The 27,242-nt window shown below is 58.1% G+C and overlaps 1 protein-coding gene across 3 annotated transcripts in view; it reads left to right on the top strand.

Annotated features, from left to right (window-relative positions):
• The first annotated feature begins 1,716 nt into the window (after nucleotides 1-1,716).
• ATP13A3 (ATPase 13A3) overlaps nucleotides 1,717-27,242 on the top strand; it is a 35,672-nt gene continuing 10,146 nt past the window's right edge. For 2 of the 3 annotated variants that reach the window (XM_032225188.1, XM_032225186.1), the window contains exons 1-21: nucleotides 1,717-1,803; nucleotides 14,058-14,143; nucleotides 14,956-15,129; nucleotides 15,606-15,803; nucleotides 16,048-16,118; nucleotides 16,217-16,297; nucleotides 16,623-16,692; nucleotides 18,861-18,995; nucleotides 20,616-20,688; nucleotides 21,052-21,183; nucleotides 21,278-21,457; nucleotides 22,933-23,090; nucleotides 23,333-23,521; nucleotides 23,700-23,761; nucleotides 23,977-24,127; nucleotides 24,230-24,346; nucleotides 24,597-24,614; nucleotides 24,695-24,848; nucleotides 24,972-25,092; nucleotides 25,613-25,737; nucleotides 26,343-26,521. In XM_032225188.1, the coding sequence (XP_032081079.1) occupies nucleotides 14,096-14,143; nucleotides 14,956-15,129; nucleotides 15,606-15,803; nucleotides 16,048-16,118; nucleotides 16,217-16,297; nucleotides 16,623-16,692; nucleotides 18,861-18,995; nucleotides 20,616-20,688; nucleotides 21,052-21,183; nucleotides 21,278-21,457; nucleotides 22,933-23,090; nucleotides 23,333-23,521; nucleotides 23,700-23,761; nucleotides 23,977-24,127; nucleotides 24,230-24,346; nucleotides 24,597-24,614; nucleotides 24,695-24,848; nucleotides 24,972-25,092; nucleotides 25,613-25,737; nucleotides 26,343-26,521 (2,436 nt within the window). In that variant the 5' untranslated portion in view covers nucleotides 1,717-1,803; nucleotides 14,058-14,095. Of the gene's footprint in view, nucleotides 1,804-8,354; nucleotides 8,662-14,057; nucleotides 14,144-14,955; nucleotides 15,130-15,605; nucleotides 15,804-16,047; nucleotides 16,119-16,216; nucleotides 16,298-16,622; nucleotides 16,693-18,860; nucleotides 18,996-20,615; nucleotides 20,689-21,051; nucleotides 21,184-21,277; nucleotides 21,458-22,932; nucleotides 23,091-23,332; nucleotides 23,522-23,699; nucleotides 23,762-23,976; nucleotides 24,128-24,229; nucleotides 24,347-24,596; nucleotides 24,615-24,694; nucleotides 24,849-24,971; nucleotides 25,093-25,612; nucleotides 25,738-26,342; nucleotides 26,522-27,242 lie in introns of those variants that run through there. The other variant, XM_032225187.1, reaches the window with a different exon arrangement.

The raw sequence follows: 27,242 nt of genomic DNA, 5'->3' as shown, positions 1-27,242 counted from the left end.
TTGTTTCTCATCCAGTGTTTTCTTTGAAGAAACCCTCTTTCCCCAGGCCATCCACACATTCCATTCCAGGGCTGCAACCAGAAACTCCAAACCTGGTTGTTTAAGCTTCGATTTCATTCCTGTGTGGCTTAGCAGCTGGTGCAGGGCTCCACAGGGATCAGTCCTAGAGTTGGCCCCATTGCACAAATCCAGCAGGCCCCCACACCACCCACACAGCTTGTCCATTGAACTGACCGCTTCAACGTTCAAAGCAATTCCTGAGTCAATAAGGACGACCCGGGACGGCAGAAAAAACGAAAGCCGAAGTCTTGGAAGGAAGGAAGCTCAGCTAGGCTGCTCCCCTTCTGACCTGGAGAGCGTGTCTTCCCCAGATGCCCCCAAGCGGAACCCCCAAAGGCTGCCTGCCCTGCTCTGCTCACTACAGCTGAGGAGGGGGCTTTGGATGGTTTTCTTTTTCTTAAAACACTCTTTATGTTTTGCTGTGAGCTGCTCTGAGTTACCGATGGCAGGTAGCAAGGACCTGTTAATATTTTGGAAGCAGCAAACTGCATGGAAGGAATGTTCCAGTGACATCACCGGCTTTTGTGGAGTGGGGGCACCGGAGGAGCCCTTGCTGTGCTTGTACAGAAAGTGGACGAAGGTCTCTGGCTTCACTGTCTGTGTCATTCAGACAACGCTGTGTAAATGCTCTTAGCACTGGAGTGGGTCCCACATCTCCAACACCCGGGGTTGTTTTTTGGGGGGGGGGGGCGGGGGGAATGCTTCTCTGGCCAGTGGGTAGATCTGCCTAGCCAGGGACGTTTCATGGGGGGAGGGGCTTCTAGGTGGCCCTTGGGGACTCGCCAGCTATCTTGGGTGCCAGAGAAAACACCTGCAGCAGCTGTTGTCACCTGTGTGTGTGTGTGTGTGTGTGTGTGTGGAGGCTCGTCAGGCCCACAACTAAGGCCCGGTTCCTAAGACCCACCGGCTGCGGCTCCATGTCTCCCCCCCCCCTTGTGTCGCAACTTCTGCCTGGTCCAAGACAATGGGGGGGAGGGGGGGGAAAGGACCAGCTCAGGGCCCAGGACAATGGGCGAGGTTCCCCTGGATCCCCTCCCGATAAGACCCGGACCCCGGGACAACTCCCCTCCCGCTTTCTGCCCGCTGGGGCGGGGTCTGTTCCGGGGCCCTGGCTCACGTCCAGGAGGAAAGCCTGCGGGGGGTGGGGGGCGCTTTCCCTGCAGCTGGGCAGGAGGCGTCCTCGGCCTGCTCGATCAGGGGGCTGCCCGGACGCTCCCCCCCCCCCCAAGAGTCCTGCTGGCCGAGCGGCTGAAGGGGCGCCGGAGGGCAAAATCCCCCCAGGACGGGAGGGGGCATCTTGAATTGGGGCTGCGGCCCGGGGGAGGCCTTGGAGAGGGCCGGGGAGGCCTCCCGCCGGGGGCTGCATCGGCCGCACTTCCACGGGGGCTGCATCGGCCCTTCAGAGCCGCGGGGGGGGGGGAAGGGAGCGGCGGCCCCGCAGGGTCCCTTCGCGGGAGGGGGGAGGTTGCCGACGCCCCTCCCACGCCGCCGCCGGTGGGGGGGGGGGGTCGCCCGTGGCCCCGGGGCGGGTTGGGGAGGGGAGCCCGGCCTTGGGGGGGGGTCGCGGGGGCGGGGCTCCCCAGGGGAAGGGCGGGGCGTGAGGCAGGTGCCCCTCCCGCGAAGGCACGTGGGCCCGTCGGGAGGCCCGGCCGGCGCGGTGCGTGACGTCACTTCCCGTCGCCGGCGCGGAGGGCCCCGCGGAGCCGGTTGGACGCCTGCAGCCTGGCCGGGCGGGCGCGGCAGGTGAGGGCGGGCGGGGAATCCGAGGCTGGGGGCCGTCGGGCGCTGCGGTGGGCCAGGCAGGGTCCCGGGGGGAGGGGAGCTGGGAGGGAAGAGGCGGCGCTGCGGTGGGCCACGCGGGGCTCCCATCGGGCGAGGCTCCGTCGGGGCGCGTCCGCCCAGGAGGCCCCTCAAGGGGTCCGGCCTCCCCCCCCCCCGGGCAGGAACCCCGCTGGCAGCTGCGGAGGGGGAAGCGGGACGGCGCCCTCCGTCCGTCTCCCCTCTCGCTTCCCCGCGGGAGGAGCCGCCTTTGCTGCCCTCGGGGCTGCCCCCCCCCCCATCGCCCCCCTATTCGTGTCCCGGAGCCCCCGGGTGGGACGGGAGAGGGAAGCCGAGGCTCTCCCGCCTGGCCCGGCTCCTATCCCCAGCTGCCTCCCTCCTCCTGGCCAGGCTGAGGTTCGGGGCCGGGCCTGGGTCCTGCCCTTCCTGGCAAGGGCCGGAGGGCTTGGGGTGGAAAGAGCTGCCCTTTCCGGTCGGAGGAGGAAAGGACCCCGCGGCCCCAAAGGGCTCCCCCCCCCCTCGGGCCAAGGTAAGGCTCTGGGTTCAAGAGACGCGCCTCTCTACACCCCCCTCCCCCTCCCTGAAGTCCGATTTATGAGACGGCTGTAATTTACACTGAGCACGCCGGGTGCGATTTTATGAGTAAACCAACAGAGGAATTTATGTTTATTTTAAAAAAAAGAACGAGGTTTTGGGATTGGTGAAGTTGGGATTAAACCAATTTTTCGAAGGTTCCCTCTGAAGGTGAAAGAGAGGTGGGCACAATGCAAATCGAGGTACAGGATTACTGCATCGTGCCCACCTCTCTTTCACCTCTGGCAGGCGCTCTTGGGAGTGGAAGCCTCCTGAGTTTTACAAAGTCTCTGCCAGGCATTTGGGCAGAATGGCCCTTTGGAGCAACAGGGGAAGAAGAGGCGTCCTTGGTGGTGGTGGTGGTGGTGAAATGGGAGGGGAGGCAGGAACCCTTTGCACCTTGTCTTTGAGAACACCCAACAACCTGGGCCCTGCAGGCTGCTCATCCTTTGCAAAACCTCCCCCATCGATTCCCCCAGGCTCTCAACAGGGGCAGAGCCTCACTGGGAAAGTTGGGATACATTCAGCCAGGCCTTAAAAGTCGCCCGTCTTGAACTGTATAACATAGGCAGACTATCAGCACGGGGAAACATTTAAGTTTGCATTACCGGTATGTCATAAATCGCTTTATGATAAATGTCCTAAAATGTTCTTTAAAAATTGCCAAATTTCAATTCTGTGGGAATCCTGCATCCTGGGTTTTGGATGCATTCTGTAAGTTAGCCCGTTTGAGGTACCTTGGTTCAAAATGTCTTGCCCTGTAATGCATCGTTTTGCCAAGTTAAAGGTTACATGCATCAGATTTTTATTAGTTTATAGATTTAAAGCAGCTTAATTCCAACCACCGCATCTAGCTTGGTAGTTTGATGGATTCCCTACCAAGAGAAACCTGCGCCACCTGTTGATTTCATGTCATTGTTCACCCAAGAACAAGGAGGATTAAGATATCTTTTAAAATTACTCTGAATTTCTTTACATATAAATGCCTGAGGTTGTATCCTTCCAAAGATCCTTATTGTGGATATTTTACTTTTTATAATACTTTATAGATCCCATTCAGGAGAGTGAAAAAAGCAGAAAATGATGAAAATTTCCCCCAGTCCTTGTGACATAAAGCGGCATTTCCTTAGAAGCCCATCTTGTGTCTGCTGAGTTCAATCCCTTCAGAAAATAAAACTTCAGCTATTTGGGGAGGGGGGTGGGGGGGGCTGTGAAAGGGCAATGACATTTGAGATTGGTGGTTTTCATCAGTTTTTATTCCTTCTTTGTTTAATATGGCAGTAAAAAGTTCAGAATTTTTAAAAAAGAAAACAGAGAACTAAAGGCCAGCCAAAAAAATCAGAAAGGCTTACATTACATCAACAGACTTAAGGAAAGAGGCCCATGGCTGGAGTTACATATTCGATATTCCTAGAATTCCCTTAGAAGAGACAGCCGTAATCTTGGTCAATACAGGCAAGAATAAAGGGCCAGATTTGGGGGGAAAACCCACCCTGTCCTTTAATAGCCGGGTTCATTGACGTTCTTTAACTGTCGCTTTAGTCAGAACGCTTATAAGTAGGGGGTTCATTTCTGACTCAGGCCTAGAGTTTAGTCTGGCAGCCTGTTAAAATTGAACTTCCAGGTTGGACCTGAATCATATCTTGTGCTGGTTGTGCAAATCCCTATCTTAACTGGGATGCAGGTCAGAATGTCTTGACACAGCAGATCTGCTTGCCACACCTGCCCTGTTGCGAAAGAATGTCGTCGTCGTCCTCCGCCTGGGCATATCTGGAGGGAGCCCAACAGCCCCCCTCTCGGGCGTACATTGTACCTTAGCTGTGATGTGAGGCTTGGCTTGTCTGATTTGTTAGCATAAGGTACCTTTGGCCTTAAGCCTCGCTGTCCAAATGAATTTCTTTTAATAGACGGCAAAACCCATAAATGCACTTTTCAGCAATGTAAATATTGTTTTAGTTTGATGGGTGCTCGATACAATGGTCTTCCTTAGGCCCAAACTTTGAAACAAAAGCTTACATTATGCTGCAAATCCCAAGATGGGAAACGATAAAAGAGAGAGCTTTGTTAAAAAGTTGCTGGTATAGTTGTAAAATTTCCAGGTATTCATCATCCAGCGATGATATCATGCAGATTTCCAAGTGGTGTCAAGGGGGCAGCTTGACGCCATTCAGCTGCCGAGTCCTTCTGGCCACACAGAAGCTCCTCGGAGGGCTGGAGGGGCTGCACAGAGGCAGGAGGAAATCAGGGCCTGGGCCATCTAAAAAAAAAAGTAGGCCATTGCGTAGCCTCCTTTGCCTCCTTCTCTCTTCACGGAGGATACCCCAGAAGAGGAGGCAGAAATGGGAGGAAGGGAGCCCTTGTTCACTTTTCAACAGGAAGCGGAGGCGACCCTCCTCTGGGCCACTGAGGGAGGAGAAGCTTCTTTAGATCTGCTTTACAGTTGCGCACCCCCTTTAGACCAAGGGAGGCGTGACTGCAGCCTCCATTCGTTCCTCGATGGCATTAGCTCTCTGGGCCCGGAGTTTGTTTATTCATTTTGCGTTTTCAGTTTTTCTTTGAGCTGAGCGCAGGACAGGCAGCTGGCGAGGCAGTGGTTGTGGCGGCGGCTCTTGAACCGTGGGGAGGGTGATGTCAGATTTTGGAAGTCTCTCAGCGGGGGACAGGAGGGGGTGGCAGGGTTGGGCGACTGGTTCTCTCAGTCTGGAGGGCTTCAGGGCACGGGTGGCGGGGTCTTCCCTAACAAGACCCCCAGTATCGTCTCTCCTTAGAAATCTTATCGCTCGGAAGATAAGAACAAGGACAGACAGGGCGGCTGCTGTCGCATGACACAGTCCAGGTATTGTTTAAGCAAAATATAGACTATTTTTAGGTGCCTCCAAGTAGCTCTTGCCAACTTCCTCTGTGATTTCATCTGGCCTCCCAACTCCCTGGTGAGCTCTGGGTCATACGGGCCACTCTGGGAGGCGCCTTTCTCGGAATGCGGCTGGGCGCTCCGGAGCTCCAGTGTCCTCAGCTCTGAATGCCTATGAAACAAAGCAGACACGATGTTGCTGCTGCTGCCCTTCCTGAGCCGTTCCTGGTTTTCGGGGGGCGGTGGGGGGGGGAGTCCGTGGGATCTGAGGGGAGCTGCTTCCCTGGTCCAGCGAGGTCCTTGGCCTCTTGCCTAGTGAAGCATGGAGGCCCACTGGGGGCGGGGGTGGGGGTGCAGCTTCACCCTCTGCTCCAATGATGGGGAGCCCGAAAGAAACTGCACTGTGAATAAACCATTCTCTGCCTCAGAAACAGGTTGAAGGAGCATCGAGTCCTCCTGAAATCCAGGCAGGATCATCGCTTCTACTTGAGGGTTGGTGTGATGCCCACACGAGGATCCCCCCCACAACATCCGTGTGCAGCTGTTATTGTCTCTCTTTCGTAGCTCTGCCTCTCCTAAAAAGGCCCTTGCAGCCCTGTGCAAAGCTTCCTTCAGAGTTCCTCGGTAGAGGCTGCTGCTGTTCCTGCCCGGCGGGGCTCCCAGGGGTCTGGATTGCCCGAGGGAAGACCGGGCAGCTGCTAGGATAGGCATGCAGTGGAGTTTCATTCTGAAGCGGTTGGTCTTTGGTTGTGTTTTTGTCTTTATTTTGGTTGGACAGCGATGATTGAGTTGTTGCTTTTCACGTTGTCGTTGGCTTAGTTGCTTGGTGAGTGAGCAGCCGTACAAACCGAAGGAATGAATGGGTGAATAAACAATTGCGTCAGTGAGGGATGCGATCCGGTTGAATTCTGTGCATACTTTTCCTTCTGCACTGGCAGCATTTCCGGATTTGTGCACTTGCGCAGCTCTTCTCACCAGAAGCAGTGAAGCGGAAATTGGGGGCTCTGACCTCGTGCTCCTGAGTCCAGGTGTGGCTCCCTTTGAGCCACACCTGGACTTCTGGCACCTCTCTTTCTTCCCTGCAGGAAGTGGCTCCATGAACCGGGAAACAGATTCTTGGGGAGCCTTTCAAGCTTGAATCCCGAGCTGGGGCGTCTTCTATGCCAGCGTTTCTCAACCGTGGCGACTTTAAGTCAGGCGGACTTCAATTCCCAGAAATCCCCAGCCGGCAAAGCTTTGAATGGAACCCTGTCTGACTTAAAGCCGCCAAGGTTGAGAAGGACTCTTATGGGCTCTTCCGCCATCTGCTGACGGAGCAGATGAGGGACAAGGCTTTGCAGGGATGGCGAGAGGCCGCCGCCAGGGGAGCAGGCAAGACCCCCTCATTCCTGCCACCAGTCTGCCACACCTCCAGCCGAAACCCAGTCGCCCACCCCCAATTCTCCTTCCGTGCTATGGAAGCTAAAGATAACCTCGCAAGCCCCCTTTTCCCAACAGCTGGGCGCCCCGGAGGCCTCGGGTGCATCTGCCTGTTTTCTTATGAGGAAGTAAGGAGTTGGGCAAACGGGGGCAAATTCAAGGCACGCAGGGAGGGTTCTCAATCAAGAGGCCTGGCAAAATGAGAAATAACCGAGTCCGGAACGAAGGAGCATTGAATGAAGGAGAGCAGAAGGGAGTGATCATTTGGAGAGAATGAGAATGCCTGAAGGAAGAGTGTTTGTTTGTATCCCACCTTTATTATTCTTACTAATAACTGATACAGGAAGAGGAGATTGGCCCGCTTGCCAAGTGATTCGTTTTGGCCGACAGAAACAGAAATACAGGACCCACTGTGCCAAGGGGAGTCCACGCACCCCTTGAAGCGGCAATTGAAGCCTCTCGCCCACCGACTCTGACCTGGGGCTCAAGGCCCTTTGGCAGGCAGCCCTCAGGGTCTCCTCGGGGGGGGGGCAGTCCCTGGGGCAGGGCAGGCACAGCCAGGGTGGAGAAGCTGGAGGGAGGGGAGGGAGGGGGGCCACCGGCACCCAGGCTTTTCTGAGAGCCTCCCTAAAGGGAGAAGATGGGAGAAGAGGGGTGGAAGGGCAGATGGCTGGGTCAAGGGAAGGGGAGCGAGGCCTCAGGCAGGAGGCCCCAGGGACTCTCTCTCTCCTTCTTAAAAGCCTCCAGTGTTGAAGTTGAAGGGAATGTTTTTAAGAAGAGGTTGGAAACCAAGGAGCCAAGGTGGCGCAGTGGTTAAATGCAGCACTGCAAGCTACTGCTAGATCAGCAGGTCAGCGGTTCAAATCTCACCGGCTCAGGGTTGACTCAGCCTTCCATCCTTCCGAGGTGGGTAAAATGAGGACCCAGATTGTTGGGGGCAATATGCTGACTCTCTGTAAACCGCTTAGAGAGGCCTGAAAGGCCTATGAAGCGGTATATAAGTCTACTGCTATTGCTCCTGCCTGAGGGGGCTGGACTAGAAGACCTCCAAGGCCCCATCCAGCTCCATGACTCTGTCATTCTGTTAGTGAGCGATGCTGGCATTCAGCCCTCCCTCCCTTTCCCTTGCCTTTCTCCCTCATCTGCTGCTCTTGGCTGTTTTCCCCCCAAAGGGAAGAGTGGGATGGGGGGGTGTCATCGGTCATGGGGGCAGTTTGTGAGCCTGCCACCCCCACCCCTCCCCGGTCCTATCCTCTGGCCACAAAGCCCCCCCCCTCCCACCCGGGGCAGCCTCCCAGTCTTGCTGGGTGCTTCTTTGTGGGCTGGGTGTCTTTGGTGCCGTCCCTGCAAGGCGGGCTCCCCAGGGCAAGCAGTGACCGCCGTACGTCCGTGCCAAAGCGTCGGCGCCTTTCCCCCTGTTTGGGGGTCTCGTGCTCGCCCCAGCTCTGAACACAAAGCCGCCCATTGTGGAAGCAAGGAAGGGTTTGGTCGGAGGCATAATATCCTCCGCGCTTTTAGCCCTGCAGATAAGATCAGGACTCCTGCCCGGGCGGCCCTCGGCCCCAGCGGCCATTTGTGTGCTTTGAATAGAGTGCGCTGCTCCCTCCGTCTGGGGGCCGAGGGCACATCCTCCGCCCCCCCCCGCCCCCATTCAAGCCAGCCATTGTTGGCCTCCTTGGTGGTTGCGCTCCAGGGCGAGCTGTGCCAAGAGCCTTTCTGATAAAAGAGTTTAAGCACTTTGGAGACTTTGTTTTCTGAAGGTTTTGACAAAACAGTTCATCGGCAGGACTTCCTCCGAGATAGCAGGGTGGCTATTAAGGAACGGCCTCAGCGATAAAAGCTGGCCAGGCAGCGGAGAGGCTGGAGGGGAGCTGCTGCTGCTGGCGCTGAAGGAGCCGGGCCGTGGGGTCCCTGCGCCTCAGGCGAACGGCCGGCTTGCCCTTCTGATGCGCGGCCTCTCCAGGCTTTCCTCCCTGGGGGTGAGCGAGGCGCCTGGGGGCCGGGGGACGACGGGCGCTTGGCAGTCTGGCTGGAGCTGGAGAAACGGGGAGGGGGGGAGCAGCAAGGAGGGGGGGGAGGGAGGGGAGGGCTTCACCCACCAGGGTCTCCCTGGATCCTTTCAGCTTTGGTGTTAGGGTCCCAAATAGAATCTGAAACCAGGCGTCCGGTCAGGTCTGCAGCCGTATTCCTTCTGGATCTTTGGCCTGCCATCTTGTCCTGCAGGGAGGTGCCAAAGCTGCAAAGGCGGGGCTTGCTCTGGGGTGAGGGTGGGGGGGGTTCGCTTTCTGTTGGAGTTCACACTCTCCAGCTTTCTGTTGTAGGGGGGGGGCTTTTCTCCCTTCGGCTGCCTTGCTTGGAAGGGCAGAATAATCTTGAGGACCAAGCTCAGCTTCATGGATTATAAAATGGGTTCTGTGCCCGGTTATCCTTTCTTACCGAGGCCTTCCGATCTGGCAAGGAGGCGGGGACCCTATTTGCCTTTTCCGAGGGGCGGGGCCAGCCCTTCCATGGGACAACAGGCTGAGAGCAGCAGTGTTGTTATTATGGTTGGTCAGCCAGATGTTTAGAGAGGAGTTGGTCGTCTTATCCACTTATCGGAAACTGGGGTGTTCCGGTGTTGTTGTTAGATGGTATTACAGGTCTTGTCCCAAAAGTTAAGCCCTTTGGAGCCAAGCTGCTCTTTGCAATTGACTGGTGGTGATTTGGTCAATGCCGCCCGTGTTCAAGCGGTGCTCCAGGTGTCTTCTGATCGCACCCAAAGCGTCTCCCATTGCTATAGGTCTGGTCCTCGCTCTCTTCGGCCACAGTCATTCAACTTCCGTTTGCAGGTCTTTGTAAGTTGGATTTTCTCCAGTTTTTCTATTCGGTATCTCCAGATATTGTAACATCCATTATTCAGATATTACTTCTTCTTTTTTTTGTCTTCTGAAAAGTTGTAGAGTCTAGAATGTTCTGTGCCTGGTCTGTGTCGGTTTGCATTCTAAAGTCCCGGAGCACTTTAGAGTTTCTTTGTTTTCAATGACTTTCTCCGTTTTATGATCCCACCAATTTTTCCTTGCAGGCAAAAATGGTATTTCTTGAAGATCTCTGTGGCTACCTTGCCATGCCGTTGCTTGTAGTCGGTCCTTGTGATTTTCTTGCAGCAGCTGCTAATCAAGTGGTCTCCTTCTCCTCCTGCATCGGTTCTCCAGGCTGGGTTTGGAGCAGCCAGAATTAGCTCCCTTCTTCAACTCCCCTGCGCTGAGCCATTTGCCGCGTCTCGTGGTTACCTGCCTTTCCCCCCCCCCCCCCCAGTGCAGTGGCCCCGTGATACTTTTGTCTTCTTCCGGTGCCTCTTTCCTGTTCTTCATTTGGTCTTCCTCGTAGGCCGTTTTGGTCTCTCCGGTGCTCAGGAAGCGTCAGTGCATCTCCTTCACTGTCCTTCAGGTAGTCCCCCAAGGCCCTTTTCACTCCTCCAACTGCCTTGTGCACTTGCAACGTTCCCCGCCCCTCCGTTTTCCTTGGGAGGGAGAGTCTGTCAGCATTGCTGTGCGGATACCTTGTTTTTCCTGACCTTCCTATCCTTTAGTTCTGCTTGAGTCCAGGTCGCTCTGACGGCTGGAATTGCCCAGGTGTCGGCTCCCTCGATGCTATTTCCTCCTCTGAGTTTTTCACTCTCCCGGCGCCTTCACTTCTCACCACCTCCTTGACTTCCGTGTGCCTGACGTTGTTGGTTTGAAGGATGCCCAGGTGTTTTTAGTGGCCGTCTTCACCCAGGCAGACTTGGTGTTATTTGCAGAGGCCTCTGGATTCCTTCAGCGTTACTGTTTTCCCCTGCTGATGCTAAAGGTGGCATCTTCATCCAGGCCAAGCTCTCCACTACACCCATATCCTCTTATTCCTCCTTCCCTCCCACAACAGGTAAGAGGAGGGTGGACCTTCTTCTTCTTCTTCTTCTTCTTCGTCTTCTTCTTCTTCTTCTTCTTCTTCTTCTTCTTATTCTTCCTACTTCCTTCTTCCTTCATCCTTCTTCCTCCTCCTCCTCCTCCTCCTCCTCCTTCTTCTTCTTCTAAGACATTCTTAGATCAGTTTGGACAGGGGCATGGATTCTGGAAGATGCTTTATTTTGGGGTCCAAATCTAAAGGGCAGATTTTTAACTTACTCAGGGGGGGGGGTCCCAGGTTGGCTTTACTTGTGCAGTAAGAAGTTTTACAAGGAGTTTTAAGAGCTGCTCAGCTTGAGGTGGCATTTCCCCCCACCCAGTGACAGCATCTGGGGCTGCGCTTGTGGGGAAAGAGCGCTTGCCTCGTGGCCTCCTTGGGGGCCGGTTGTCCCTTTGGGGACAGCGGCTGACCTCCCTCTTCCGGGGGTCTCCTGGGAGTTTGACTAACTGGGTTTTATTCTCTCAGGGAGCGTCACTCCCACCTTCACCGTGGGACGGCCATAGGCCCCAAATCTCTCCTGGCCCTGGAAGAAACGGGGAGGCCGAGGCTGGCTGCTTGTTCCTCCAAAGGCAGCCTAGGCCCAGGAGCAGGGTGGGGGGATAGCCCCCCTGCCCTTTGGAGGTCATGCTGAGCCCCAAGCAACGGGCCTGATGGCCACCTGGGTACAGAGCGTGCTGGGCGAAATGATGGTCGTCCTCCCAAGGACAAGGAAGGGAGCAGCTGGAGCGCCCACTGGGTGGGAAAGCCCACTGGGCGTGGAATCACAGGCCAGGCCTTTAAAAGTCCCCCTTCTGCTGGGCAGAAGGAAGCCTCTTGCTGCCTCCCCTTGGCTCTGGCCTGTGAAGCCTCTGGGGATGGCTGGGAGCCCAGCCCTGTGGCTCTTTGCCTCCCTCCCTCTTCCCTGCAATTGGAGAGGAACCTTCTGGACTCTGCCAGAAAACTCCCCCCTCCCCCCTTTAACTTAGATTGATTTAGATTTATGGAAAGGCCTTAAACTAAAAACTGGGGGCGGGGAGACAGCCGTTTGTAGGGCCTGAGCCCAGGGAAGGTCGCCTGAGTGGTGGGAAAGAAGGGGAGCTCTCGATACAAAACAGGAGACGGAGGAAGCAGACAAACACGGGGTCAGTCAAAAGGCCCCCAGATGCCCCCCACACACACCAATCCTCAAAGGACGAGGGAGAGGCTTTGGGGGAACGTCCTGGCCCAGGGCTGCCTTGACTGGAACTTGGTGGGAGGAAACGCAAGGCTGGAATGTGCAGCCAGAAGGATTTAAATGGTTCAAAAGAAACAGACCTAACAAAGGAGGAGTAGCACTAGATGTGAGAAATAACTACACCTCTGCAAAAAGAAAAAGAGAAAAACTCCTTGATTGCATTTGAATTAAGATCAAAGTGGGGGGGGGGGGCGGGGAGAGAGAGAATGATGTGGGCTGCAGCTACCAGAAAGGCGATAGTGGAATCAAGACCAGGGGGGGGGGGGACAGTGCTGCTTTAGGACGGTTAAGGGGACGAGGTACCTTCAGCCTGTTGAAAAGAAAGATTAGGGCTGACGGGTCTCCCAGTCACGGTTGATAAAAAATTGATGATTTTTATCAAACTTACTTTAATAAAATGCTCTTGGAGTAAACATCTATCTAAGGATAGTTTTCTATTTAAAATATATTAATAATTTAGTTTATTCAGCATGAAACGGAGCTTAGTTGTGTCCCACGAGGAGGCTGTATATTCTGCAATATCGGGACTGTCGGTGAGTCAAGAGCGGGTCAGAGGAGGAGCCGCTGCAGGACATCGATGGCAGTTGCCCTTCAAAATCATGATTTGATTTAAACCAAGCCTTTTTACTGGTGACTTAAATCATCATTTAAATCCAATCCACCCTGCCCCCGTGGCTGAAGGGGCTGCCCCGGGGAAGAGGGCTTCAATCTCTCCTCCAAAGCACCCGGTGGCCGGACTGGAGGTAACTCGATGGAAGATGTTTAAAGAGAGACGCAACCTAGGAGTGAGGGCAGAAGGAGGAAGCCATGGAACGGCTGTCCTCCAGAGGTTGTGCAGGCTCCGTCAGAAGAGTCTGGGCAGCCATTGGCCCAGCCTAGTTTGGGGCCTTGGACAAGGAGCCCCTCCTGACTCTCCTCCTTCCCCCCCCCTTTGTCTTTTCCCTCCGAGAGGGAGGCTGGGGAACGAGGTGGAGCCCTCTGGCAGGGAGAGGAGGGGGCAAAGGTCCACTCGGGAGCCCTGAGAAAGGGAGACGGTGGCAGCTCTGCCCTTTGCCCTCCCGGGGGCTTCCTGCGGTGGGTGCTGCTGACGCAGGCGGCCCAGGGCTTCCCCTGCACCCAGGTGGAACCAGCCGGGGCTCGCTGGAGCTCATCCGTTGCACAAACAAGCCCAGCCTCCCTGGGAGGCGTCGGGCATTGCTGGCAGCATCACCTTATTTCCTGGTCCGGGGAGTCCAGGATGGCGAAAGAAGGGGAGAGACACACCTGCCACCATCCCTTCCTGTCTTCAGCAGAGGAACAGAGACCGGAGGGGCAGAGAAAACGCCAAGGAGGGGGGGGGGAGTGGCCAGGTGCGGCTCTTCGGGTGCAGCTGCCTTGCGTGGCTGACAGGCTTGGTTTCTGTTTACTTCAAGAGGATTTCTACACAGATAACCCTCCACTGAAGGCGGGTTCCCTCTGCTAAGCACCTCCTGCCCCATTGGATGATCTCGTCTCACCACAGTTCAAGTGAATCCCTGCAGCTGTTCAGTGAGAGGCGGGGGGGGAGACGGGGAGGGGGGTTTAAGGAAATCCGGCTTCCCCCAGAGACCTTGCTTGCTGCAGGAGGGGAAGCTGTGGCCGTCCTACAGCCATGCCGGTGGTTCGGGTCTTTCAAGGAGAGGCGGGACTGCCATTTGTCAGAAAAGGTGTAGGGGGGTTGGACTAGATGACCTACAAGGTCCCTTCTAACTCTGTTCATCTGTAAAGTGTCCAAACTTTGATCCCATCACTGCGGGGAGGCTGCGTCGCTCGTAAATAAGTGTGAAAAATGCTCATAAGTTGCTTTTTTTCAGTGCTGCTGTAACTTCGGATGGCCACTAAATGAGTGGTCGTAAGTTGAGGGCTGCCTGCACCCCCTTTTCTAGCCGAAGGATGACAAGGAGCAAAAGCTGTGCATCCTTTCCAAGAGCTCCCTTGTAGAGTCCAGGCCAGGGATTTCCTCCGGGCTGTTGCCACAGAGCCCGTGCCCCCCTCTTCCCCCCCCCCAAGCGGGCGAGAGTTGTGGGGTTTCTCTCCGGGGGGGCCTGGGGGGCTTTGCCCGAGGAAGGCCAAGGCAGAAGGCAGAGCTGCTCTTAGTAAATGGGCTTCAACCCAGCCCTCCTCCCGCTTGGCTGGGCGGGGAATTCTGGGAGTTGAGCTCTTAAAGGGGCCGAGGTTGAGAAACTCTGGTTTCAAAGCTGCTCCCCTTTCCTCCCCCAGTCCGAGGTTCCCTGGGACCAAGCTAAGAATCCAGCATCATGGACAATGAAGAGAACGTCCTCCAGGAAGGCGAAGAAGAGGAGCTGGTAATCCCTTCATCCTCATCTCCCTCCCCCCGCCCCAGGCTTAACTCCATGGCATCAGACACACACACAGACACACAAGCACACAAGCACACACACTCGCAGCTGCAGGCAATAGTTGAGCAGAGACGAAAGGTTCCCTGCAGCCACTCCAAGCCCTCCCACAGGTTGACCAAGATCTCGCCTGCCTTCAACATGCCCTCCTCACCCGTGGGAGTCCCCTGGGCCGCTCGGGTCAGGCCCTCGCTCTCTCAGCCCAGCCTACCTCACAGGGCTGTTTGGGGAGATGAATACCCATGGAGACCTCCTAGACCTATGGGAAAATCCTCCCTCCCTCCCTCCCTCCCTCCCTTCCTTCCTTCCTTCCGTGAGAAGATGTGAAGGTGAAAGCTCCCGCAGGGGCCCCAACAAGCTGCACCCCCATCTCTATAGCAATAGCAGTTAGATTTATATACCGCTTCGTAGGGCTTTCAGCCCTCTCTAAGCGGTTTACAGAGTCAGCATATCGCCCCCAACAACAATCTGGGTCCTCATTTCACCCACCTCGGAAGGATGGAAGGCTGAGTCAACCTTTAAGCCGGTGAGATTTGAACAGCCGAACTGCAGAACTGCAGTCAGTTGAAGTGGCCTGCAGTGCTGCATTTAACCACTGCGCCACCTCGGCTCTAGGCAAATGGGCCCTCAAGCTCCTTGGGCTGGTGGCATTCGGCCCAAGAGCCGCCGTAAGCCGTGCCCAGCCAGGCTGTGGGGGGAGGGGGCGGGTGCTCTTCCGCAGGAGTCCTGCCAGGCTCAGCCTCCTCTTTCCGTCTGTGCAGAAAATCTACGGGTACAACTTCTGCCGGTGGAAGCTGGTCTTTGTGGCCGGAGGGGTGCTGTGCTCGGGCGGCCTCCTCCTCCTCCTCCTCTACTGGATGCCGGAGTGGCGAGTGAAAGCCACCTGCCAAAGGGCTTCGCTCAGGCACTGCCAGGTGGTCCTGCTGAGAACAACCGTAAGCCTGGGCAGCTGCGGGGGGGTGGGGGTGGGCTTTTGGGGCCGGGTCTGTCCCCACCTGCTCCTCCGGATTCAGGAATGGTCCTTAGCGCCTCCCCCTCGGGCCTTCTGCTTCGAGAGCCAGCGGGCGGTGGGGGTGGCTCGCCTTTCCTGGTGGGATCCACCTTTTGAGGATGCCGTTTTCCTGGTTGAGGTGTTGTCAGCGTAGGACAATCATAAAAAGCATGGAAGGAAATGGAGGTTGGGTCAGAGGGCATGCTGGCACCTAAACTTGGGTTAGCTAACCCTGGGCGGCTCCCCCTTTGTCGCCTTGGCCCCAGAGAGCCCACTCCGCACGGCCCGGCAGCTCTGAGGGCAGGAGGAGGGCTCTGTCAGGGCGGCCGAAGCGGGTCTCGGAGGGTTGGCAGCCTCCCGCGATTGCAGGAACCGGAATGGAAAGGCCTCCTTCTCCCTCTTTTCCTCCTCCCTCCAAAGGACGAATTCCAGAGCTGGTTCTGTGCAAAGGTCCGCACGGTCTTCTCCCTGGGCCCCCACCCCTTACAGGCCCCCCCAGAGCTGGCCTCGGAGAAGGTGGCCAATGGCTCCAGCACTCCTTTGTGCGTCCCTCCCTCGGACGAGAACGGCAGCAGCAGCGCCTTGAACGGCCACCCCCAGGCCCCCCAGCTCCTCCAGGTACCCAGCACGGGCAGAGCAGCCTGGCGAGGCCTCCTTTCGCCAGGGAGGCTTCCGGGAGGCTTCCCTGATGGGGCCACAAGCGAAGGAGCCCCCCGTTCGGCTTGCCTCTCCTGTGGGCATTCTGACCCAGGGAAGTGGGGCGAGGAGGGGGGCAGCAGGTGGAAGGCCGCCACCAGGGCTCCTCCCGCCAGCTGAGTCCCCCCCTGAAGCAGCAACCCGGCGTGTGTTTCTTGCCTTCCAGCTGCGCTATTTCACCCACCACAGCGTGAAGTATTTCTGGGATGAGGCCGTCCAGAACTTCACTTCCGTAAAGTAAGAGGCGGGCGCTGAGAGGGGGAGGCCCTGGCAGCACGAGGGCTTCACCCGCCTGGGCCGGCCTTTCACACAACCCTCCTCTCCCTTCCCTGCAGAGGCTTGGATGACTCCGCGACCTGCGCGTCCATCCATCGGGAACACAGCACGGGGCTGACGAAGGAGACGCAGGACTACAGGTGAGCCCCATGGCAAGGAACACGGGGGGGGGGCTCCCCCCCACCAGCTTCCCCCTCAGCAACAGCTGCTGCTTCTCTGCCTCTCGGCCAGCAATGTCACCTCTCCCCCCCCCCGGCTTGCAGGTCCTTGTGGCCATCCGGAAAGGGCCCAGAGGTGCCCAGGAACCCCTGCAGGACCCTCGGCCTCCCTGTGTGTGTGTCCCCCCACCTCGCCCGGCCAGCTCTTCTTCCTCCTCCTGGCTGGTCAGTGCTGGGTGGCCGTTTTGGGCAGCAGCCGCCAGCTAAATTTCTGCCCTTTTCATTTTTTTATCTCCTTCGGATGCAGGAAGATTTTCTACGGACTGAATGAAATTGCGGTCAAAGTGCCTTCCATTTTCAAACTGCTGATTAAAGAGGTGAGCCTTCTGCCTCGGAAGAGGGGTGGGGTGGGGTGGGCTGTCCTTGGCCCCCTGGGTCTTGGGAAAGCATGACCAGGGAGGGAGGCGGGGGGAGACTCGCAATCTCCCAGGGGCTCCCGTGTTTCAGGCTGCTGCTGCTGCCGCCGCCGCCTACGTGTTCCTGTGAAAAAGCCGGTGTCAGGGTTGGGCTATGCACAGGAGCACCCCAACATCTCTTCATGGGCTGCTTTTAACTCGCTGCGTCACCTAAAAGTGTTCTGGTTGCTCTGCTTCCGGGATCCTGGGGTGGGAAGAGGCCAGGCGTGGACAGAGTGGGGGCGGGGGGGGGAGCAGGACTGGGCCATCACTCTGAGGGAGGCCTTTGCAGGTGGGCGTAGGGCAGGTATGTGCAAGCGTGGCAACTTTTGCCGACTTCAGCTCCCAGAATTCCCTGGCCAGCAGGAATCACTGCTGCGGTGCCCAATTTCCTTTTGCTTTTATGGAATGAACTTTAAAGAAAACAAAGAGAAGGAAAACTAACGATAAAGAAAAAGGAAATTAAATTAAAAATCAAAAGTAAAATATATATGCACAAATGCATTTGAGTAAGGAATTGTCCTTCCTTACAATCAACCTGTAGCTAATCTGTTTCAATACCTGATTCTGTCCTAATATCACCAACGCTGCAAGCTATTGAATAGCTGAGGAGGCCCCGTGCTTCTCTTTCCCGAGCTGGAGAATATTTAAGTAGGACCCAGAGGATCCAATTTCTTTGTCCATAAGAAGATAGCTCCAGGGGATCTAATATTAAATCTCTCAAATTGAGTCTTTAGTTTTTTTATTTTTTATTTATTTATTATTTATAGGCCGCCCTTTTCCCTGAGGGGACTCAGGGCGGCTTACAATTCATGGGAGGGGGAGTGCAAGACAAAACATAAGACAGTACGTGAATAAAAAATAAACAATAAAACACAACTTTCATTCAACATTCGGGTGGGGCGGATTAGAATCTTTATCCCCAGGCCTGACGGGCTAGCCAGATCTTAAGGGCTGTGCGGAAGGTCTGGACGGTGGTGAGGGTGCGAATCTCCACGGGGAGATCGTTCCAAAGGGTCGGAGCTGCAACAGAAAAGGCTCTCCTCCGCGTAGTCTTAAAGCTTTTGGGACCTGCAGCCTTTAAGTGAAACATTAATCTCCAGCATCTTCCCAGGGAAACAGCTGAAGGCAACGGGAGCTGAACTCCTGTTATGTCAAAGCTTGCCTGTCGAACCCACCCATCGCAACAGAAAGGCATAAAGTGCAAGTGTGCGTGCGCGTGTGATAGGCAGCTGAGTGTGCCAGAGCTCCAGGCTGAGCCTGGGCAGACCCTGTGGCTGCAAAGCCTTCCCCGTAGCCCTCGGAGGCTTCTCCATTGGAGAGGGGTGGAAAAAACACACGGCCATTTTCCTCCCTCAGGAGCCTCCCCCCCAAAGGATGGCTCTCCCCACCCTCAGAACCCCACTTTCCTAGAAGCAGTGCCTGGACGAGGGACCCCCGCAGCCCCTCCTCAGGGTTGGGGCCCTTGCAGAGTGCCCAGGGCCACAGGGGCCGCCCTCTGCGACCTCCACCGTGGTGGGCTTCTGGCAAGCGAAGCCGATGGGGAAGCCGTGGGAGATCCCAGGTGGATCCTGGACGCTGCGGTCGTGCAAGGTTCGCCTCATGGCAGCCACTGGAACTGCCACAAATGCCACGTGTGAGCCAGCACGGCCCTGCGACATCAGCCCCCCCCCCCTTCCCGGACAACCGTCTGGCTCAGGGGCGGAGTTCCCAGGCGCTTTTGTCCCCGGAATGGCTGCTTTCCGCCTGGATCTCAGGAAGGCTACTGACTGAGATGCCCCCTGCGGACCTTTGGGGGGCCCCAAAGAAGGCTTTCCACTAAGGGGGGGGGCACCCGCAATTTGGTGCTGTAAGAAATGCAAAAGGCCTAATTCAAGATGTGAAAAACCAGCAGGCAGCTGCATGTATTTAAATCCCCCCACAGCCGTTTGTGAAACCTTGGGCTGAACGTTAGAAAATACTTATGTAGATGTTACCCCTGAATAGGGAATTCAGCATTCGGACAACCCGGCGGAGGGGACGGCTGCTCTCTCACGCTCCTTTCTGTTTCTCTCTGTTTCTCTCCCCCCCCACCCCCCCACCCCTGGCAGGTCCTCAATCCGTTCTACATTTTCCAGCTGTTCAGTGTCATCCTCTGGTGCACGGATGAATATTACTACTATGCAATTGCCATTGTGATCATGTCCCTGATCTCCATCGCCAGCTCTCTCTACAACATCCGGAAGGTGGGCCGGGGGGGGGGGGCAGAGGGGCCACAAGCCCTGCGGGGGCCTCGGATTCTTTTACTGTGGCTGCTGCTCTGCATGATCAGCTGGCTGGGTTGGCACCACGGGCCAAGCGTGGGTTATTTTTAACTGACCGAGTGAATCTGTCCAGCTCGGTTAGTTTAGCACCCAGGGCCTCTGAGCAAACGCTCCAGTTGGTTACTGGGTTAAGTATGTTGGTGCACAAAGGGAGCCTTGGTGTTCCCAGCGCATTGCGTCGTTCTGCCCTAAGCCGGCATGGCTGTGCCTGGTCTTGGATGGTGTCCTTCCTTGGCATCAGTTTGCCTGAGAGACGTCCCGGATTCTGCCGTCGATGGGCCACCTACTTCATGCTGCCCAAACGTCTGAAGGTCCAGAGACATTTCAGAGCAGATGACTCTGACGCTGAAAAGCTCACGAACCCTTTTGAATGTTCGACATTTCTGCATAAATGACTCAGAAATAAATATGCATAGTTTTGGATCCCTTTCTTCAATGAAGAGGTTAGCAGGTCTAATATTTTTGACTAATTGGATTCGCTTTATCTGCTTTTAGGACTTGGGTGGAGAAGGGAGCCCATTCTGGGTCCTATTTATGCAGAAATAATGGAAATTCAAAACGGTTCACAGACGTTTAAGCACCACTTAAGCACAGCTCTGGAAACCCGAAAGTGCCGGTCGCAGGGGACCCATTTGGGGCACCCCCATTATAGCATCCTCTGCAGAGAATCGGGCAGAAGGACCGTGCTGGACCCCTGGGCGGCCTTTAGGAGCCCCCAGAAGTAGCTGGCAAGGAGGGAGCCTGGCGGGTTTGATCCACTGAGGTTCCCCCCAGGATTATCCTTAGCTCACAACCATCAGTCAAGCGGCAATAAGATCAATAAGCGATTAAGATAAAAGATAGCGAGCACGGAGAAGCAAAAAGTCTTGCCAAAGTCCTGGGCAATCAGCCAATTATTTCAGAATGTGTCTTCTAATTCCCCCCTCCTCCCTCCCAATTTGTCTGGTGCCACAAGCGTTTGCCCGGGGTCTTGCAATTGGTGCCACATCCTGCTGGGGTGCCAGGCGCAGCCTCAAGTGGAGCCCAAGGGAGATTTTTACGCTGCGAATGTGTGTGTGTGTGTGTCAGTCATCCTTTGAAAGGCAGACCAGGATTATGGTTTCCTCTGCAGACTCGGTTTCCAGGTGCTCCTTAGTTCATCCCTGAATTTGGGTTTCAGGAGCGAAGAGATAAGGCCCGTCAGCTGCTTTGGCCGTACCTGGAGGCCTCGGCCGGCTGGCCAAGGGGACGTGGAGGCGCTCTGCCCGGCCCCTCCTGGGAAGCCTCTCGGCTCTGATGGGGATTCCCCAAGAGGCCGGAGGGCCAGGCAGGCTGGACCCTGAGGCAGCGCTGGGCCCCGCAGAAAAGCTCTTCCAGCTCCAGGGGCCTCGCCTGCCTCTGTGGGACCGTGCGGCTCCAAGAGGGGGGGATGCCTCCCAGGGCAGTCCGGCTCATAGGAGCTGCCCCCCCCTTCCGCCTTCCCTGGTGGCTGGAGGGGTGGCTGGGATGGCTCTGCCAGGCTCGGGGTGTCCGGCTAGCAACGTTTCCCTCTCCCCCCTTCAGCAATACACGATGCTGCACGACATGGTGGCAGCTCACAGCGTCATCCGGGTCTCCATCAGCAGAGCCGACCACGGTAGGATGGGCCGGGCAGGAAGGGAGGGGGGCCTCCAGGGGGGCCTCTTGGGGGCCCCTGCTTGAGCCCCTCCTGAGGTGGAAGCTGCCCTGGGGCTGGGGGGTGAGGGGGCTTTCCAAAGCAGCAGGCGAAGGCTTCAAAGCTGGGCTTGGCCTGGGGGCAGGTCCAGTTGCTGCCAAGCGTGTGCAGGACGGGCTTCTCCCTCGAGGGACGGTGGCCCTTCCGGGGTGGGGGTCCCTCTGCTGACAGCCTCAGGCCCCTCCCAGAGTCTTTGCCAGCTGCTTTCTGCACCGTCAGCCTCCGGGGGGGGGAGGGAGGTGTACGAGGGGCTTTGCCCGTTTCCAACCCTCTCGTGCCCTTCAGGTGTGGAAGAGGTTCTGTCCACGGACCTGGTGCCTGGGGACGTCATTGTGGTCCCGCTTCGGGGAATGATCATGCCCTGCGATGCCGTGCTTCTCAGCGGCACCTGCATCGTCAACGAAAGCATGCTGACGGGTGAGTCGGAGGGGCGCCTGCCCCGTGCCCGCAGCCAGGCCCACCGTGCCGCGGGTGGCCCAGGCAGTGAGCAAGCCCCTCCTTCCCTCCTCAGGGGAGAGCGTCCCTGTCACCAAGACCAACCTGCCCAACCCGTCCAAGGACTGCCAGGCCCTGGAAGACGAAGTGTACGACCCGGACGGGCACAGGAGGCACACCCTCTTCTGTGGCACCACCGTCATTCAGACCCGCTTCTACACCGGGGAGCTCGTCAAGGCCGTGGTCGTCCGAACAGGTACGCCTGCACTGGGCGGGAAGGAGGGTTGTGGGGGAAGGCTGCCCCCCCCATCATCCTTCCCCGTCTCTCTCCCCCATCGCTGCCCCAATACCAATCAGGCTAGAGCTGGGCGGGACCTTAGAGGTCTTCTAGTCCGGCCCTCTGCTCAAGCACAGGGGATCCCAATACAGTTTCAGACAAGTGGCTGTCCAGCCTCTTCTTAAAAGCCTCCAACGATGAAGCACCCACAAGCTCTGGTGGCAAGCAGTTCCCCTGGTTAATCGTCCTCCCTGTTGGGAAGTTCCTCCTTCATTCCAGGTTGCTTCTCTCCGGGATTAGTTTCCATCCATTGGTCCTGGCCTTCTGGTGCTTTGGAAAATAATCGGACCCCCTCAAAGGCCGGAATGCAGCTATCCTGTCACTCCTGATTCCTCTCTTCCTCCTTAGAGTGGCCAGACCCAAATCCCCTTTTAGTCTCCAGGCCTTCGGTCCTCTTCCTTCTCTGCACTTTTTCCAAAGCCTCCACCGCTTTTTTCTAACGTGGTGACCAAAACCGGATGCAGGATCCCAGGTGGGGCCTGACTAGTAAGGATTTATAAAGCGGAACTAATGCGAATCAACGCGAGGTTGATCCTGTGCCTCCCTTTACACAAGCAAGGATGGCATTCACTTTTGGGGCTGCTGCCACGCCCACCTGGCTCGTCTTTAAGGGACGGTCCACTAGGACTCCAGGGTGGGGGGGGATCCCTCTGGAGAGACTGGTGAATGGCTCTCTGGGCCGCCTCCCTGACCCTCCGGCCCTCCCTCCCCCAGTGACTGTTTGGGAGGCCGGTTTCGCCTAATCCGTGCTGGTCCCTTTGGCTTTTCCTGTCCGGGGTGAAACCTGGCTTTTCTCCACACTGAATTTCATTTCGTTGGAGAGTCTGTCAAGATCACTTAGATCCCGAGCTTGTCTTCTTGGCTATTGCTGCCAGCCTCTGCCAGGGTGCCCAGGTCCCTCGGTGCCGATCCATTGCTTGCCCCACAGCAAGGCCCCTTGGAGCGGCTGCCCGGCTGCCCTCTTTGGGGTCAAGACCTGCAGGCTCCCTGAGTGTGTGTGTGTGTGTGTGTTGGGAGGGGGGGATCCCTCTGGAGAGATTGCTGAATGGCTGTGCTGCTGCAGACGCTCTGGGCCTCTCCTGAGGGTCCTGGCAGAAGGGAAACAGGCCACGCCCCTCTGACCCTCCGCTTTTGGTGAGGCTCCATGCAGCTCCCCAGCCTTCCCGAAACAAGGAATGGCTCTGGACTCCCCCCGGCTCCTTTCCTATGGAAGGTCTTTCTCCTCCACCCTCCGTTCCCCCCCGGAAGACGAGGCTCAGTTCCTCCTTCCCCCCATTGGAGGGAGCTGCCCTGGGCGCCAGCTTCACCCGCCTGCCTGGGCCCCTGGCTCTTCTAGCGGGTGGTAGCCTCCAGGCCCCCTTGGCCCCCTTCTGACCTGCTCTTTGGGGATCCAGGCTTCAGCACGTCGAAAGGGCAGCTGGTGCGCTCCATCCTGTACCCAAAGCCCACTGACTTCCAGCTCTACCGCGAGGCTTACCTCTTCCTGCTCTGCCTGGTGGGCGTGGCCGGCATCGGCTTCCTGTACACCATCGTCATCAGCATCCTCCACCAGGTAGGCGGTCAAGGGCTGCGATGTGTGTCCCCCCCATGCCCTTGCTTGCTTAGGGTCTGCCCTTAGGCGGGGGGGGGGGCAGTGCGAACGATGCCTTTGTTGGCCACAAAGCCGCCTCCTGGGCCAGGCTTGCCTGCTGGGGCGTCCAACAGGGCTGGGCTGGACGGCCAGAAGCGCCTCCCCCCCCCCCCCAGGCTTCCCCCAGCTCTGGCAAGGAGGTTGACCCCCAGCCCTCCTTCCAGGTCCCCGCCCACATCATCATCATCGAGTCCCTGGACATCATCACCATCACGGTCCCTCCGGCTCTTCCGGCTGCCCTGACAGCCGGCATCGTCTACGCACAGCGGCGGCTGAAGAAGGTCGGCATCTTCTGCATCAGCCCCCAGAGGATCAACATCTGCGGGCAGCTGAACCTCGTGTGCTTTGACAAGGTCCAGCCTCGGCCCCTCTTTCCTGGCCACTTTTGGGAGGGTTTCCGTGGCCTTCAGTGGGCTTGTCTGAGGTTGGGTCTTTCTGACTGTGGCCCCCAAAGGCTGCAAAGGTGAAGCCAGGGGGGGGCTCTCGGTCCCTCAGCCCCCACTCTGCCTAAAGCGCCCTTCTTTCCCCTAGACCGGGACCCTGACGGAGGATGGCCTGGACCTCTGGGGCATCCAAAGGGTGGAAAGTGCCAGGTGAATCAGAGGGGAGCAAAACCCTCTCCTGCTCCTCAGCCACTGGGTGCCCGGGACCCTGAGGGCCGCCCCACCTGCCCAGGGCTTGGGGGGGGGCTTGTAGGTCGGCCCCCTCCCCTTGGTGCTTGGGTTGCCCCTTCCCTTGAAGGGAGGGTGAGTCTGCTGTGGCCAGAGGCGCCTTCCTCACCCTCCCTCCCTGCCTCTGCCCCCTTCAGCTTCCAGCTGCCCGAGGAGAGGGCCTGCAAGGAGAGCCTGGTGCGGTCGCCCTTCGTGGCCTGCATGGCCACGTGCCACTCCCTCACCAAGATCGAAGGGGTGCTCTCTGGGGATCCGCTGGATCTGAAGATGTTCGAAGCCACCGGATGGGTGAGGGGCAGAAGCTGCCTGGGGTGGGGTGGGGTGGGGGCAGGGCCCCCCCTCTGCCGGCTTGGGCTCTCTGGGGCTGATGGACGCCTCTCGTCCCTCCAGGTGCTGGAAGAGGCCACGGAGGAGGAAACGGCCCTTCACAACCGGATTATGCCCACGGTTGTCCGGCCGGCTAAGCAGCTTCTCCCGGACTTCAACGCTGGGAACAACAAGGAAATGGTGGGTCCCCCTTCCTCCCCCTTCCCCACCCTCGGCCTCCTCCGGCAGACACCCCCAGGGCCGCCTCAGGGGAGCCCAGGCTCTGCCCAGCTGCGGGACGGCCGGGGACACACACACTGCGAGCCGTCTTGGGGGGGGGCTCACGTGGCTCAGGGCCCTCTCACCCACCCACCCCCCGGGCTGCTGGGGAGGCTTCCGTGCCAGGCCACCCTGCAGAAAAAACTCTCCTCTCCTCCTCCTTCCCTTGCAGGAGCTGTTCCAGCTGTCGGTGAGTGCTCCCCCTGCCCCCTCGCCCGCCTGCCGGCTGGTCCTCAAGCCCCTCCCTTCACCTGCCCCTCCCTTGACCAGGCCAGCTACGAAATCGGGATCGTGCGCCAGTTCCCCTTCTCTTCCGCGCTTCAGCGGATGTGCGTGGTGGCCCGGATCCTGGGGGAGAAGAAGATGGACGCCTTTATGAAAGGGGCCCCGGAAGTGGTCGCAGGGCTCTGCAAGCCAGCCACCGGTAAGCCTCCCTCCCCCCCCCCCCATCCCTGGCTCCGGCTCCCCTGCCCCACCGCCCAGGGGGGAGGCTGGCCGGGGCGCTGCCGGCGTGAGCCTCAGCCGGTGGCCTCTCTTCCATCCCCAGTGCCGGCGGATTTTGAGCGGGTGCTGGAGGACTACACCAGGCAGGGCTTCCGGGTGATCGCTCTGGCTCACAGGAAGCTGGAGTCCAAGCTCACCTGGCACAAGGTGCAGAACGTGGCCCGGTGAGTGGAGGGGGGGCCCAGAGGAAGAAGGGGCTGGAACCCCAGCGACGTCCTTGGGGTTGCCCTCCACACCCTGCCCAAGCACAGGGATCCATCCGAAGGCTCTGCCTGGGCCCCAACCTGAAGCAGACACACACACACACACACACACGCCCGCACTGAGCAGGACCTCCCAGGAGCCTCTGCTCTCAGAGTGGCCGCCAGCCTTGCCCGCTCCTGGCAGGGGATCTGTGGTGCAGGGCTGAGGCGCTTCCTTCTCTCCGCCCGGGTCTGCTCCGTCCCCTGGCCTTTGCCACCCCCCCTCCCTGCCTCTCCGGCAGCTCCTCCTCCCCCTGGCAGCCGAGTGCCCCGTCCTGGGCTCTGCCGGCACCTGAGAGAGAGCTGGGGCTCTGGAGAGGCTGGTGGGGCTGGGTCTGCCGGGTGCGAATCCTGGGCCGCTCCAGTGGAAAGGGGGAGGGGATTCTAAGGGGGCCCTGATGCCCTTGCAAAGACCCCCATGGTGCCGCCTCTCCTGCCCTAGAGACGCCATAGAGACCAACCTGGACTTCTTGGGGCTGATCGTAATGCAGAACAAGCTGAAGCCGGAAACTCCCGCCGTCCTCCGGGACCTGCACAAAGCCAACGTCCGCACCGTCATGGTCACAGGTGGGTGAGGGGAGAGCCCTCCTGGCGCAGCGCTTGGCCCTCCCCTCTCGCTCGGAGCATTCCCCTGCCCCCACCCCCGGCTGTGAGCGTGAAGGAGGGAGGGCGGGGGAGGCGGCAGGGACCCTGGCCTTGTGGCTGAGGCACCTCTCGGGCTGGGGTAGGAAAAGAGTGGGAGCCGCCATCAGATAGAGGCCCTTCGGCGGCCCCCCCCAGCCCCCTCCCCAGCAGGCTTTGCTGGGTTCAGGTGCCCCTTCCTGGAAGGAAGGAAGGGAGGGAGGAAGGAAGGATTCCCTGCAGCCTCCCCTGTGGGGGGAGAACCCGAAGCCCAATGGGGAGCCATCCTTCAGTCAGGAGAATCCAAGCCTAGCCCTGCTTCTGGTTCTTCCTTCCCTTCTTTGCTCTCTTAAGATGAACATGGGGGGAGGGGCCGTGGGGGGGGGGGGCTGGCAATCAGCAGGGAGCCCTGGAGGCCTTCCGGCTTCCTTAAGGAAGGGCCTCCAGCCCCCTCCCAGGGCTTTGGAAAGGCCAGAGTGCTAAGGGCAGTGTGTGTGTGTGCGTGAAGGGCAGCTGGCATGAGGACTGGCCAAACTCCCTTTGCTTCACAGGGGACAACATGCTGACCGCCATCTCCGTGGCTCGGGACTGTGGCATGATTCTACCTCAGGACAAGGTCATTGTGGCTGAAGCGCTACCTCCCAAGGACGGGCACCCCGCCAGGATCAAGTGGCACCATGCCGATGCCCTGGAGAGGGCCCACGACCCCACGCCCACCATCAACTCAGAGGTAAGGGGGGCAGGGGGTGTCCTCTGGAGGGCCCGGAGAGACCCTTCTGCCCCAGGGGCACCTCAGGGGAGAGCCAGCAGTGAGAGGCAAAGGCCCTCACTCAACACACACACAGATACACTCTTTCCCCCCTCCCCCCCCAAGTCTGCCCTTTCAGCCGGGAGGGAAGCTGGGCCCTGGGGAGAAAAGGGGCCCTGGGGGGAAGGAAGGAAGAGCCGGGAGAAAAGGGGCCTCCGAGGAGGAGGAGGAGAAGAAGAAGCAGCCCCCCCCCCCCCTCAGAGGAGAAGGGGAGAAAACCCAAGAAAGTCCAGCTGTCCTCACCTTTGGGCCCCCCAAGGGACTTGGGTAACGGGGGGAGGGTCTCCAGAGGGGTGGTCCATGCCCCCTATTTGGCCCCAACAAGCCGTCCACCCTTGGGAGGGGGAGGGGGCGGGGGCTGCCCTGAGTGGCATGCCTTGGTGGGCCTGGAAGGGGGGGCTTCCCATGTATTTTCTTTGAAGCTGGGTCCTCCTTGGACGGCCCCGTTCCTGATGATTGGCTCCGCCCTCTTCCTTCCTTCTGCATTTTAATACCATTTTAATCTCTGTAGTTTTTTAAGGTTTGGTATTTTAATTTTTTACTTGTTTCATAAGTTGCTGCCCAGAATCCTTTGTCAGAGAGGTCAGCAGCATAAAACCTTAATGAATAAAATAAAGAATTGGTCTCCCTTAGATGGGAAGCC

Source organism: Thamnophis elegans, chromosome 10 (genome assembly GCF_009769535.1).
Source record: "Thamnophis elegans isolate rThaEle1 chromosome 10, rThaEle1.pri, whole genome shotgun sequence".
Lineage (NCBI taxonomy): Eukaryota > Metazoa > Chordata > Lepidosauria > Squamata > Colubridae > Thamnophis > Thamnophis elegans.
The sequence above is the reverse complement of the archived record's forward strand: the minus strand, read 5'-3'. Positions and strand labels throughout refer to the sequence as shown.